The sequence below is a fragment of the Emydura macquarii genome, unplaced genomic scaffold (genome assembly GCF_026122565.2).
Source record: "Emydura macquarii macquarii isolate MOO-44397 ecotype Brisbane River unplaced genomic scaffold, CSIRO-AGI_Emac_v2 contig_967, whole genome shotgun sequence".
NCBI classification, from domain to species: Eukaryota; Metazoa; Chordata; order Testudines; family Chelidae; genus Emydura; species Emydura macquarii.
In genome coordinates this window covers 1,135,693-1,147,799 of record NW_027131104.1, presented here as the reverse complement: position 1 = coordinate 1,147,799, position 12,107 = coordinate 1,135,693, and the positions used below count along the sequence as shown (strand labels likewise).

General features: G+C 40.7%; 2 protein-coding genes across 2 annotated transcripts in view; one reads left to right on the top strand and one right to left on the bottom strand.

The window, feature by feature from the left end:
* The window catches only part of STC1 (stanniocalcin 1), a 289,918-nt gene that overhangs the window by 98,966 nt on the left and 178,845 nt on the right, over positions 1-12,107 (top strand). The window lies entirely within an intron of this gene.
* Positions 7,788-12,107, bottom strand: part of LOC137150046 (zinc metalloproteinase-disintegrin-like ohanin) — a 29,683-nt gene continuing 25,363 nt past the window's right edge. Inside the window, exons 21-23 of the mRNA XM_067543705.1 lie at positions 11,860-11,937; positions 10,682-10,744; positions 7,788-9,845 (exon numbers count right to left, since the gene is read on the bottom strand). Of these exons, the coding sequence (XP_067399806.1) occupies positions 9,813-9,845; positions 10,682-10,744; positions 11,860-11,937 (174 nt within the window). The 3' untranslated portion in view covers positions 7,788-9,812. The remainder of the gene's footprint in view (positions 9,846-10,681; positions 10,745-11,859; positions 11,938-12,107) is intronic.

The following is a 12,107-nucleotide window of genomic DNA, read 5'->3' as shown; positions in this document are numbered from 1 at the left end:
ACCCTCTCAGCCTACTGGCAAGGTAGGAGAGTGCTATAACCGCTGCACCTACAGCAGACAAGCTGAGGCCCAGAGAGGTTATGTGGGAAGTGTATTTTCCATACGGGAAAGACTGCTGAGCGTCATCGGTCTATGCATGAGGGAGAACCTGCCACGTTCCTCTCTTTATTCAGCTGTAACAATAACGTGACTGGGTGCTGAACCTGCAAACTGAGTTCCATAAAAGTCAGTGGGGCTCTGCATGGGTTCAAGGAGTCTTAGGTGCGCATATTAGATTTCAGGACCTTGGCCCAAATCTGTCACATGTACCAATAGTCTTTCATTTTAGAACAAAACCCTTCATTAGAAGTGGCTCATTTGCAGCTACCATTTGCAAAGTAAGTCTCCAAACTTGATTTAACCTCCCCCCATTTTGCATTTCTGAAATGGATTCTTCCTGAAGAGGGGCCTTTAAAACAAAAATCCCACATTCCCGCTTGCTTATGCAGTCATTATGCATTTGCTGTCTTTCTTTGCCAATTACATTATGCAGCCTGGCATGATAGCCTTTTTACTAAAGTGAATATTGGACAGACAAGGTTGATAAAACACATGCCACATCTAATCTTGGTTAATGAAAATGAAAGCTTTTGGTTGCGTCTTTCCCATGCCTTGCGTGTGACCCATATTCATTCTCCATCAGTCATGAAGTCAGCACCAGTTCAGTGAGAAAATAAAATTTTGGTGCTACAATAACAACAACAAAAAAAAAGAGAGAGAGAGACTACAGGGCAAAGGGCTTGATAGGCAAAACAAACTGCTGGTTAATTCTTTCTGTGCGAGAAAGGTCTGGTCCGACGCCCATTGAAATCAGTGAGAAAATTTGCCATTGACTTCAACTGGACTAGGATTAAGCTTTACATTTGCAAATTTCAGAAAGGGGGCGAAGAGGCGTGTCATTGTGGTTGCAGTTGTGTATGAGACACTATGATGGAGTTCTTTATTTTTTCTAATAGTCTCCTATTCCGTAGTGGTTGGTTCCCGAAAAACTGCTGCACAGCAGTAATGATGGAAACCTGTCACTTCCACTTATTTATTATTGGTACTTGGAAGAGCTAAGCAACCCCACCCATAATTGGGGCCCCATTGTGCCAGGCATTGTACATACACAGAATCAGAGACAGCCTGCCCTCCGGAATGTACACTCTAAATACAAAAGACTGACAAAATAAGCAATACTATGGCCTTTTACAGAAGGGGGTTGGAGATGCAGTGTTTCAGCTCTCAATTTATCAAAGCATGTAAGCACATGCTTAACTGTGATGGGACTTCAGCATGTATTTAAAGAAGCATATCCTTGCATCCTTTGCTTAATCAAGGCCTAAGCGATTAGCCCAAGGTCAATCAAGGAGGCTGTTACCGAGTTGGAAACTGAACCCAGATTCCTGGGTCCCAGTCCTGTGCTTTAATCACAAGAACATCTTTCCTCTCTGCTGTCCACTTCCTATTTTTTTATTTATAGAGGGCGAAAGCAATTTCTAGAGCTGGTTGAAAGGTGCTTAAGAATGTTTCACAAAAAATAATTTGAAAAACATTCATTACAAAAAGTTTTGCAATTTTGCAGCTGAGAAAATGAAACCCCCAGGGATTTGGGATGGGAGGGTGGTTTGTTTTCTCCCTTGTCTCTCCATTGTCTCTCTCTTTCCCCCTACTCTCCCTTTTTCACTGTCAAAATAGAAGAAAGAATAAAAGGAGGAAAGGGGAGAAATGGGAAATAAAGGATGGGAAAACATAATAAATTAAAAAATGAATAAAGGAATCTGATTTTTGGCTAAAAAGTTAGAACATTTTGTAAAGATGATCATTTTTCATCGAAAAAATATTTAGAATGAAAAATCCAAGCCTGTTTCATTGATTTCACAAGTAACACGACATTAGTTGATTCCTCTCCAGCAAAAAATGTGGATGACTACAACCGAAGAACCAGCAAGAAGAAAAGCCCATGAATACTTTCTGCTCCATGTGTGACCATTAAATCTCAGGCTAGCAGCTGCTGGGCAGGTTTATTGCTGGTTTCTGATTTCTCCCCCTTCCCCTCTGGCGAAATTAGATATTAGTTAATTTAAAATAAGCCAATCATTTTAAAGATGTCTTACTGAACAGAACCGAGTATAAAATGTGTATCAGGCCTCAGTGACCAAATTGCACATGGTATTGGGGAATAAATAAATGGCTATATAAAGGGAAATTAAGGAATAAAATAAACAAATGATTGTAATAAAAATGAAGGGAAAGCAATAATGACCCAAAGTATAATCAAACAAAAATCACTTTAAAATAAAGATGATCAGATCACATTGTCTATCTTCTGTACATGCATGCAGTATTCTCTGTATCTCGTGTATATTTATATAGACAATATTCCACCCACGTATACAGAACTCTGTGCATATATGAAGTATTCCTTATATTGTATATAGATGTATACAGTACATACCAGAATCATGAACAGTCTGAGCTTGATGAAACCTGAATTTTAAGTGTACGATGGCACTTGATTTTCAGGGGATAAGGTACTACTTGAGTTTATAAAAATGACTTTTTTTTAAAATGTGGCATAGGTGCTATCTTCATGTCTCAGTGGAATAGAGTTCACAGTATATCCTAAATGGCTTGGGGCCTGCCTACTTGAGCAATAGATAGTCTCTCCCCCATATTGCCACAATCAGCAGACTCTGCAATCACCTGAGTCAGTCAAGGTTGATCCCCCAACTCTGCTCTATGCCTGATTCATGTCCCATTCATACCAATAGGAAGATTTCCATCGACTTCAACAGGCTTTGCATGATGCCCTGTTAGAGGGTCTGATCCTGCACCTACTGAAATCAATGGTAAAGTTCCAATTGAATTAGGCAGTGCAGAATTAGATCCAGAGAGAAGTGACTGGAGGTAGCATGCGACTGGGCAAAGCCCCGGGGCTCTGAAGCAGCCTGAACTGTTGTCTGGCCTTTATGGCATGTTGCAAAAACCATCCACCTGGAAGGGCTTCTGAGGGGGATGGAGGGGCTGGGGATATAATTGTCTGCTTTATTTGCTAGATCACATGTTAAATTTTTGCCGTGTCATGGTGTGGGTGATATTTCTATGCGGATTTGCAAGTGTAACTGTTGCTAGGGTGCTTACAACTTGTGTACAGGAGAAGCTGGCTCAGAGCCTTTTAAATGTGAAAAGCGCTCTCAAGAATGTAATAATAATGCACACACACTTTTTTAATTCCACTAGTCTGGGGACAGCATTTACTGCGTTTGCATATATCAAGTGCACTTGTACTAGCTACTTAAAACCATATGCAAGAGAAAACCTCTGATGTGCAGTTTTCTGACTCCACCCAGTGGCAATCAGGGGAAAATGCAAGACAGTTCTTCAGCTGCTTTTGGGAACTAAAGACCAAGTTCATTGGTGTGCAGCTCACATGACCAACATACAGTATGTCTGTGGGTTCGGTCTGTTTCGGTATGATTTGTTTGGGCTGCATAATCTCCAGCTTGTCTGGACTCGGGGATCTGGCCCTTTATATTCGCTAACAGGGCCTGATCATCAAAGATATTTTAATTTTAGGGGCGTCCAACTTGAGACACCTCCCAGAGGCCAATGTACTGAGCACCTGCAGTTCCCTTATGTTTTCTGAGGAGTAGTGGGTGCTCACCACCTCTGCAAACCAAGCTTTAAGGACCAGTTATGTGAGTTGCAGTAGGGTTGCTAACCCTCCAGAATTGTCCTGGAGTCGCCAGCAATTAAAGATTAATCTTTAATTAAAGATTGTCATGTGATGAAACCTCTATGAATACATCCAACCAAAATTGGCAATCTAGTTGCACCCAGCTGTTTAGTCTGCCTTTGGACAAAAAGAGAACAACTTTTCCCAGCCTCCATATGTTCCCTATCCTCAGTTATCGCCTTGCCTGTATTCTGCCCTTCCTCTGAGAGGTGTCATTAATATTTCAGGTTTGTTTTCCATTCTGATCCATGCCTGCAGTGCACAGCTGACTCTGGCATGAAAAATTCACAGTGAATCACAGCTTTCTGGAAGTCTGGTGATCATCAGATGATGCAGACATGTGGGCCCCGGCTGCGCTGTTTTTCCCTTGTTAGGACAACATGCTGCATACGCTGTACCTGGTGGAGCATAAGATTATTTGCTTTCCATTTCAAAATTTCACTGTTATTCTCAAATAGTTACAGTGCAAAGATCAATTGAAGTGGAGCGCTGCTTTTGATATCTAGCACATTAGAGACCTAGCCACTTCAATGTTTTGGATGTACTGTGGCAACATGACTGGACATTATTGTTATGATTATTATTATTTATTTGCATTAATTCCTGTGGTGCCTAGAGGTGCCAACCAAAGAGGACCCCAGTGCCCTAGGTGCTGTACAAACAGAATAAAGGATGGTTCCTGCCCCAAAGATCTTGCAGGTTTAACAGCCAGTACAGAAGTAATGTGAAAGAAAAGGAGGATTATAGATGAGGAGCTGAAGCATAGAAAGAACAAGGCTAGAGTTTTCAAAAATGCATAGCACCCACAACCAGGGGAAGGGGAAGGGGCAGATTTTCCAAAGAAATCCGTACTCTAGGTGCCTATTTCACTGAGTGAGGCAGTGCTATAGGTAGTCCTAAAGGTGAAACCACCACCGTTGTTCACTGAATAGTTGCAACTTCGTTAGATGAGTCAATTTCAGATTTACAAAGCTGTGGTAGTCGTTTGGATCCAAGTCTGATTTCATTTGAAACGCCAAAGGTTTTTCTCAGAGAGTGGGAAGAATGGCTAACTGATTCCGGTTCATGTTTGGCTGGACTGAGGCACATCTTTCCACTGGACAATAATCCATTTGTCCTGGTGGGCTTTGATTTCTCCTGTTGTTTGAAATGGATGATCCAGGCTCCTTCTGTTTCTTTGTAAAGAGGCATTGACAAATCCCATGGAAACCACTTCCTCTCTTTTGATAGTTGCTATAGACACATCCGTCAATACTCCGATCTCCATTTCTCCCCCTCAGACCCTTTGAAGGCTGAGGCCACGTATTATGCAGAATTATTTATGGATCTAATGCCAATTATAACATGCTGATATCCATGCCACTCTTCTGAAGATTGATCGACAGTAATTTGGTGGCTGTGCCAATAGCTGGCAGCTCTACAGAGATTGCTACGCCAACCTGGGGCCTTCATTTTCATAATTACCTAGAGGAAGGTTAAAGGCATCCAATTATGTGAAACTTGGGAAGCTTTCAGTAAACCGATGCAAATGTATCAGTATACAGGAAATTGCTCTGTTGTAAGAGCTGTTTCTGTCTCATAGAAATTGTGAGCCACTAGGCCAAGTTGGATACTGGGTAGTGGACCATAGATATTAGAGGCTGGATCTTCAGCTGCTCTCAGCTGGAGTATCTTCATCGATTTCAATGGACTTACATGGACTGATACCAGAGCAGAGTGAAATTTTGTAGACAAATAGTTTGTTTATTCACAAATTTGACACCGATATTTCTGATCATTCACAAAATGGCCAGAGCTGCTGGTGCTGCTGCCACCCCTTCCCCCCTCCACTCTTTATAACCTTTTGCCTGGTGATGTGGGAGGCCCAGGTTCAAGTCCTATCTCTGGAAAAGATCCGCAATGGATTTTTTTCAATTCTGGGACAAATTGAAATCTGAAATATTTCACTATCTGATTTTTCTTTTCAGAACTTCCACCGAACTAAAAAAATCAATTATTCACCCAGCTCTAATTCACACGAGCTAAGGATCTAACCTTCAGTCTTTTATTTGCCCTGAGATAAGTATGTATGCAGTGGGGTTAAGCACACAAATGTTTACTGACTGGGTTGAGATAGTTGAAGAGTAAAGGAAAAGTCTTAATTTCAAGCTAAAAGAAGTGATACATATTTTATTAATCTGATTTGGTGCTGAACAAGTGTAAGCCTTAACTTAGCTTTATGGTCAATAGGGCTTTACGAAGCTAGGACTTCCTCCTAACCTGAATGTCCCTGAACGTATAATTTCCATGGTGTTACCTTATTTGGAGAGTGGATTGAGCCTATCGATTAGTTGGCTGGAGCCTGTTTGTCTGAGGATCTGAGGCTGCTCTAACCTTCCTGCTCTTCTTGGGCTGTCACTGTTAATGTATCTGAATCTATAACTCAAGACCAGGGTGCCGACAACACAGAGAAATTCATATTTTAATTTGAAATGATGCCTACCAAGCAGACTCTGGCTGGACTGTTAAACGTTTTTTCCAGTAGAATGAATTGTCTGAGCTGGATTCATCCTATGTCCCCATCCTCCAAATAGTCAATGTTCCTAATGCCAGAGAGGGTTGAATGATCAAACGAGCCTCCATGCAGATGTTAGGGGATGCAGGGTGCAGTGGTAATTCTGCAGTGTGCACCTACCTTCCCTTGACTCCAGGATGTTGCTCTACACTACAGGGTGGCATTCTGGGTGTGCAGGGAAAAGGGAGTGGTCTCTTTTTGCAGCAAAATCTCTTGGGGACTTAGGAAGGTGAGTGCAGGGGTTAAATTAAATGGGACCAGCAGGGGCACAACACCAATCATGGAGGTGACAGAACTGTAAGGGGGGAAGCACTTATCCAAGCCAGGAAGGAAAGTGAGATTCTCCCTTTTGCTTTTAATAGCAGAAGGGATGATACACTCCACCACAATTCCCCCTTACTTGAACTCCTGCTTCTGTACATGTCGACCCTGTCAGTGTTAACTGGAGCCGGGAAGGAAACTGTTTGCCTGTCCTGGGAACATCTTTGAGATGTTGAAAAAATGTTCCAAGTTGGGACAAAAAGCTAAAAATTTCAAACTTTGGCAAACGCAATTTTTGGGGATTCAGGTTAGATAAGTTCAATTTTTTGAGTTTCAACCATTTTTCTTTTTTTAACATCTTTTTTGGTCTAAAATTTCAAAATTGAAAAGTCATCTTCAGTTCAAAGCGGGACGTTTAGACAATTGCACATTATGCAAGAACTTGCAAGATCAAAGATAGCAAATATTGGGGGATGGAGCCTCAGGTGGTGTAAATTGGTGTAACTCCATTGGCTCTTAATGGCACTTTGCTGATTTACACCAGTTGTGGATCAGGCCTAGAAGTTTTGACTTCTGAAAATGTCACAAGTATTCTTCAATCCTGTATATTAGAGGCTCAGATCTCAGCTGCTTTCTGCTTGCAGCTGAGGCTTTTAAACAGCAGATGTCATGTTTGCATAAGAAAATGACAGGTTTGTACATTTTATATGCTGGGGTTTATACGCTATTGCTGGAGGGAGTCTATGCTGTAGTGAATATGCTCAGCTACACATATGCAATTGCTGTATACATGCACTATTGTCTGGAAGGCTGCTCCAGTTGAGAAGCAACTCATAGGCATCTTGCTTTGCCCATTTCAAAGTGTCTGGTTACTATGATGATTGCGGTCATATAATTTACCTATATTACCAACAGATAAATAAGCTGGATAGACAAATAGAAATATGGCAGATTTTATGTCAAGTATTTAGGGTTTTGTTCTCCCTGTTCTACAGCATTTGGGCCATATCCTCAGCTAATATAAACTGGATTCAGTGGAACTATGCTGATTCATATGGGTTGAAGCAAATGGGCATTTTGAGCAAAATTTGGAGTCCCATAGATTTTATAGGATTAAAAATTATCCCACTCGGATCGATCTTTCATATGTATTATATGCAAAGAATAATGTTCTACAAAAATTCTCTGCTTTAGTTCAAACATTTTTAATACAGAGATCTTTGTAAATACATTATTTATAGGTAATAAAAATAACATTTTAAATCTCCATACACCATGTTTCAACTAGCTTATATTAAAATGCATCTCTGAATACAAATAAAGACAGAAGAAATGATCCCAAAGTGGAAGACAACAGTGTTCTTTCAATAACATTGCCTTCAAGGCAAGTAATAAAATATTATCATTTCATAGCATCATTCTTATTTTATAGTTTATACAGTACTCGATTGACAGCCTAAAGGAAATCACAGCATAGAAGAAGGAATGGATATTTTTCACATTATTTTTGTTTTTGTTTCAGAAAGACAATAGTTGGCAGGTCAATACTTTTATCTACATTTAAAAAAAACTTATCTGTTGACTGTCAAAATAAGACCCTGTCAGCCAGAATTTCAGCTAGTGTAAATTGGCAAAACTTTGCTAACCTCTATAGAGTCATTTACATCAGCTGATAATTTGGCTCCTTTTGAAGAGTGTGGGGCAAGCAGGCAGCACTCAGAACCCAACACAGATCAGGGTTAGGATGCGATTCCAGATTTCATGTTGAGGCCACGAATTCACTTTGGTGGTTCTCCAGTCAGGAGATCTTCTTTAGCAACATTTTTGTGCCCCAGTGGTGGAAACCTGCCTTCCTGAGCCATGTCCTAATCAGTTCTGAAAATGAAAGGACCATTCTGGTTTTGAATCTGACCTAGAACCAAACTTGGTTTAAACTGGAAACTCTATGAAATTTTGGGTGCTTCGGATGTAAGGTTCACCTCTCTCTTATTTTTTTTGGAACATCTTTTTTTCCTGGACAAGTACTTCCTCCACGCGCTTTATATATATCTTGATGCCAGCAACATCAATAATATGAATGCCAAGAATATCCATAACACCAGTGCCAGCAATGTAACAGTGTCAATAATACCAGTGCCAACTGTCTGACTAATATCAAAGCCCATAGGCTAACAGTACCAAGAATAGCAGTGCTAGCAGCCCAGAACTAATGAACTATAGTAACATACCAGTGTGCAAAGCCCCATACCCAGGAGCAGTCTTACAATAATAAATCAGTGTGTGCTCAGCTTAGTACTCACTAGCAAAATTACAATAATACAGCAGAGTGCAAACTGTAATCCTACAGTTAAGAAAATACCAGAGTGTATCTTCTGGAAGGGGGAAAATGGATTTTTCTGGAACTAAGTGGAGAATAAAACAAATTAAGAGATTTTTTTTTTCATTGTCCTTGGAGTTCAATTATGGCCTTTGACGTTCCATGTCAGGCTGGCAAAGCATGCTCTCCAGGAGCACCGTGATCCAAGCAGCTAGCTGGTTGACTCTAATACGCTGTCTCTGATCTTGTCTCCAGTCCGCCCAGCTCAAAAGGGCTCACTGGGGGGACTTTTAAGTGGCTGAGAATAAAGGGGTACTATAACCCGAAAGGGTCTTTTCAGAACCTCTATCTCAAGCGTTGCCAATCAGTGCAAGAGTTGATGAACTGACCAAGAGAAGGTAATCCACCCTCATGCTTCAATGATACACGCTGATTTCCTCCAAAGGTCAGGAAAGAATTTTGTTCTACCAAGTATGGCTTTGTATATTCTTTTGAAGCATCAGGTATTGTTCTCCTCTGAATGCAATGTTGGACCATTGATCCAGCTACTTTGACATTCCTTTAACTTGACATTTAGTTTGCAATTTACAAACAGAATCCAGTCCATCAGGCTTTCCCAAGTCTTAGGACTATACATATAGAAAGCTAGTTTAATAACTCATATATAGTCTACACGTTGGTGCAGTTTGCTATTCTCCTTGCTTTTCCTCTGGAAGGCCAGGAACGGCAGGCTAATGTCATTACCCCAGAACTGCAACATTGTTTGAAAAACACATTTTCTTTCAAAGAAATTGTCAGACCATTAAAAAAAAGTTATTAGGACTACCAGAATTTCTTTGGCAACTGGAGTTTCACAAGGTGAACAGAGAGGGAGACTGCCCCTCAAAATGTCAGGAATCTTGCTCAATCCTCCTTCAGTGGCTTCATATTCTGGGTTTAACTGGTGGTTTTAAAGCCTAAGTGAAAACAAACAAATGAACAAATCAACTGACTGATGTAAGAACTTCCACAAATTCTATTCAGCATTGCACAATGTGGTGAGATGCATTGTGGGTTTTTTCTGTATGTCTGTAGCAACAGAGAGTATCCATTTGGGGACTGCAGTAGTACATAGAGGCCCTGCTCATTGTGCGAGGCACTCTAGTCATATATAGCAACACAATAATCCCTGAATGAAAAAGTTGTCATTCGAAGGCACTGATTCTGCAAAGACCTGTGCATGTGCTGAGGCTGCTCAGATGCTTAGAGATAAACACACAGGATAAGTCTCTGCGGAGTCAGAGCCCGGATTGCATGCAGAGCAGCGTTGCTCGGTTTCGGTATTTTGCCACTTGATTCAAACCCTGTATAATAAAAGTGGGAGCACTGTAATGCAAACAAGAAGAAAATTAGAAAATAAAAAGCATTTTAAATACCAGTCACTGGACTGTGCTGCTAACAGTAATGACAGCTCTGTGTGTTTGGCCAAAAATCTTGGCTTTGCGCTGCTCCCCCTCCACCCCAACATCACAAGCCTGGTTTCTCTTCTTTTGCCTTCAAGTTTTGGAGCCTTTAAGGGATCATGTTTTCTATCTTTTCTCCATAGCCATGAGGGCTAAGAACTTACTATTTTTGAGTTTCTTATGCTGTAACATGACTTCAGGAGGCAGGGTTTTGTGGGGAAAAAAATCTCACCAAGAATCACGTGGCTCACAGTGAAATCCTGAATTGGCAGCACTGTGTTAAGATTTATCTTGATCCCTATCTTGCATTCAGTCATACTAGGATATCACGTATATCGTGCACTTGTTACCTGTGGTGGCAGTGCAGGTTTGCCTTTAGGGAATGGTGAAGGAGTGGACTTTGTCGCTGCTACCTGTGGAAAAAATAGAATTGTTATTGCTCCTTTTCGAAGTGATTACAGGGCTGAGCTGCTGCTGCTGTGATTATCTCCCATATTTGCTAAGATCTTTCCAGAAACAAAAAGAGCAGTAGTAGATGAGAAAGTACCATTATGATCCTAAATATCTTTCCCCTACACACACAACAAAAATGTAAGCAGAGAGACATACAGGTACTGATTTTGGAAAGCAGCATATGCTTAAATTTAAGTATGGGATGTAAATTCATCCCTATTCAGCAAAGGGCGTTCAATAGGGCTATTCAGCTGTTTAAAGTCAGGCACATGCTTGAGACAATGATTGAGGAAAGCGTCTCCATTCTGGGTCACATTTAAGCACATGCTGAACTTTAAGCATGCACTTAAGTCTCGTTGGGGATTTAAGCATGTGCCTTGCTGAATCAGAACCTTAATGAAAAATTCTTACTCATGTAAGCAGTAGAACTGACTGTGATGGGATTACTAGCTGGAGTAGGAACTACTCATCTCAGGAAGGATTGGAGGATGAAGCCCTGAGATAGCAAGAGTTTGAGTGGCGGCTTGGTTGGGTATTTTGCTTTTTACATAAACTTTCTGGCTTTTTTCTCATTTACCCCAAAGGTGCCTTTATACAGCTCTGGTAATGTGAAGTGGCCTTAGAGTAAATGTGAATCAGGGCCACTGTGTGAATTTTTTATATATATATATATATAAAAAAAAATCATCAGTGACCTACTCTTCTGCCCTTTCAGTAAGTCTGAAGCAATTTTAGTGACTACCAGGCCCTCCACATGTAGGAACACTGCAAAAACGAGACATACCTAGCATTTTAAAATTGATTTACTATTTATTATTTGCATCACTGCATCCCCTAGAAGCTCAGTCTTGGACACGGACCCCATTGTGCTACATGCTATACAAACATAGAACAAAAAGATGGTACCTTTCCCAAAGAGCTTATAATCTAATTAGCTTCCATCAGTTTTCACTTTAAAATTGGAAACCAAAAACACTGACTTGTGTCCACTGCATCTTGATTATATCATCTGTGTAACTTGGTTAGATAAGATACACGAGAAAAATGTGGACCAGAATTATGGAAGTCTACTTACAGAATTGCCCATGACTGGAGAAAAGGCTGGTTTGGCAGTAGGAACTGGAGGTGGTGGATTGGTTGGCTTTATGATAGGCTGAAAAAGAAAAAAATAAGATATGTTTACCCTGAGAGAGAGGGAAACATGAAGACCACTGTCCCTAATTCAGAATTGTCCCAGCCTTAAAAGTCTAGAGATGAAATCCTGGTTCCATTGAAGTCAATTGGAGTTTTGCCATTGATCTCAATGGGACCAGATTTTCCCTC